Source organism: Arachis hypogaea, chromosome 16 (genome assembly GCF_003086295.3).
Source record: "Arachis hypogaea cultivar Tifrunner chromosome 16, arahy.Tifrunner.gnm2.J5K5, whole genome shotgun sequence".
NCBI classification, from domain to species: Eukaryota; Viridiplantae; Streptophyta; class Magnoliopsida; order Fabales; family Fabaceae; genus Arachis; species Arachis hypogaea.
Genome location: NC_092051.1, coordinates 9,069,757 through 9,071,720, shown reverse-complemented (window position 1 = coordinate 9,071,720; position 1,964 = coordinate 9,069,757). Strand labels below are relative to the sequence as shown.

Sequence of the window (1,964 nt, the reverse complement as noted above, 5' to 3'; positions counted from 1 at the left end):
CAAAGAACTCTTAGTTTAGGTCGTCATCTCCATGAGGCAAGCTCTTAGTTGCATTCAATTGGATTTATCATTCTTTCTTCTTTAAGATTTTTCTTCGTTTTTCGACCACGCACCGTTGGATGAATACCTTCAATGTAGTATTTTTAAAAAATCCCCACCTTTTATTATACTATCCTACTTTTGGACATCTTTGTATTTTATTTTTTAATAATTAATAAAATATAACCTATTATCTTTAAAGAAAAACATAACCCCCTTTTTTATTTTATTTTTTTTTTTATTTTTTTGTTAACAGGTTAGTTGAAGTAATAATAATGGATAAAAGGAGTTGAAAATCCACGCACCAAACCCAGAAGAATCAGAAGATACTTCTTTCAATCAGACCCCTTTATCCTTCTCGGAAATTCTCCTCTTGAATGGGTTATCTTCCAGAACCCCTTCCTTGAAGAGAAGCCATAGCAAAGAGAGAACCTCGAAGAACCATGGCAATGGCAGTGGAAGTGGCCATGTGGATTGCGAAGATGGTGTGGATAGCTCTAAGCGGCTGGATTTCTTCGTGTTTGACTGTTGCTGATGAGGTTGCTTCATCTCTTCGCTCTGGTGATATTGGTCCCTTCCATGTCGGTTGATCCAAGTTGCAGTCTTTCCAGAAAGCTTTTTAAGGTAAACGTTGTCATCAACACCCTTTTGTTTTTTCTCTGATATTGAGCATTGGGTGTGCATCAAGTTTTGTAATTCACAGCTACCCTTGAAACTAGAGTTATTTTCGTTTATTGGGTTTCCTCAAATTGAGGAACTTAGTTATGGATTATGCTTGCTAGCAAGAAGCAAATTAAGGGATTATTGATTTATTGGGGGAAATTCGAACATAGGGAATTAGTTCTCAGTCGTTTATATTATTAGCTAATACATAGATCTATTCTGCCAATCAAATTGGAAGGTTAGGTTTATCTAATCATCCCATAATTACTGTTAGAGTGCTGATTTACTAAGCTCCGTTCACTTTATGGCAGGGTTTTGCTTATGAGCAATTTGTGACAGCATTGTGCATATGTTATGGGATGATTCGCTGGTCAAAGAAGGGAGAACCTTAATTTTCTCTATGTCATGGCTTTTTTTTTTTTTTTTTTTTTCGTCCTTTCTTTGTAGGTGTGTATTGAGGGGAGAGGGGGATAGATGAAAGGACTTAATCTATAAGCATGAGTTTTGCAAACACTCTTTACCACTAATTGGGACAGTGTTACTACAAATTCTTGACAAATTAGATCATGAAGTGAATGTTGTGGTGTGTCTGCTGCTGCAGTAAGAACATAAGCTATCAGAAAAATGATTCATTGTAGGATGACTCGTCATGTAAAAGGAATAAACACAGTGAGTAAAATGAAATTTAAAAGGATGCTGCTTCTTCATTATATGTAGTTCTTGGTAGTATGTACATTGTTAGCACTTGGATTCTGATTTACTTAATGTCTACACTACAACACAAGTCTATGTCAATGTCAATGTCACATTTGTACTTTGCTGACTATCGTTATGATGGAGTTGATAGACATTTGCTTTTTCTGTTATCCATGTGAGAAATGAAATTGTAGCAAATACAAGGTCTTAAAAGAATTTAAACTAATGAGTTACTTTTTAGAACTTATGTTGATCTCTCTAACAAAGTAGTTCACACATTGTGGATGATAAAACTAATCTCTTGGATTATGTCTGTCTTTACATTGTAGTGATGTTCATTTCTTCTTGTTCTGGTTTGTTTTTGTCCCATTGATTATCATAAGAATGAATAGCTCATTTGTCCCATTCTTAGATTTATATTCATTCATGAATTAACCTCAAACTACAAGATTATAGGGAATTGTTTTCGTAATATTTTGCTATTATCTTTATGCCAGATTCAAAGCTCGGTAATTCTTGTTCTAAGGTCACCTTTTAAGTTCAATAATTATATCAAACTATCAATC

The 1,964-nt window shown here is 34.3% G+C and overlaps 1 protein-coding gene across 1 annotated transcript; it reads left to right on the top strand.

Annotated features, from left to right (window-relative positions):
• The first annotated feature begins 333 nt into the window (after positions 1-333).
• On the top strand, positions 334-1,568 carry LOC112758612 (uncharacterized). The gene is made up of 2 exons (XM_025807321.3): positions 334-663; positions 1,014-1,568. Exon 1 carries the CDS (start codon positions 483-485, stop codon positions 627-629), a length of 147 nt encoding a protein of 48 aa, XP_025663106.1. The 5' UTR covers positions 334-482; the 3' UTR covers positions 630-663; positions 1,014-1,568.
• Positions 1,569-1,964: the final 396 nt, after the last annotated feature.

Bases quoted from the DNA above. Each gene is read 5' to 3' on its own strand.
- LOC112758612 (XM_025807321.3), top strand. From the start codon at position 483: ATGGCAATGGCAGTGGAAGTGGCCATGTGGATTGCGAAGATGGTGTGG.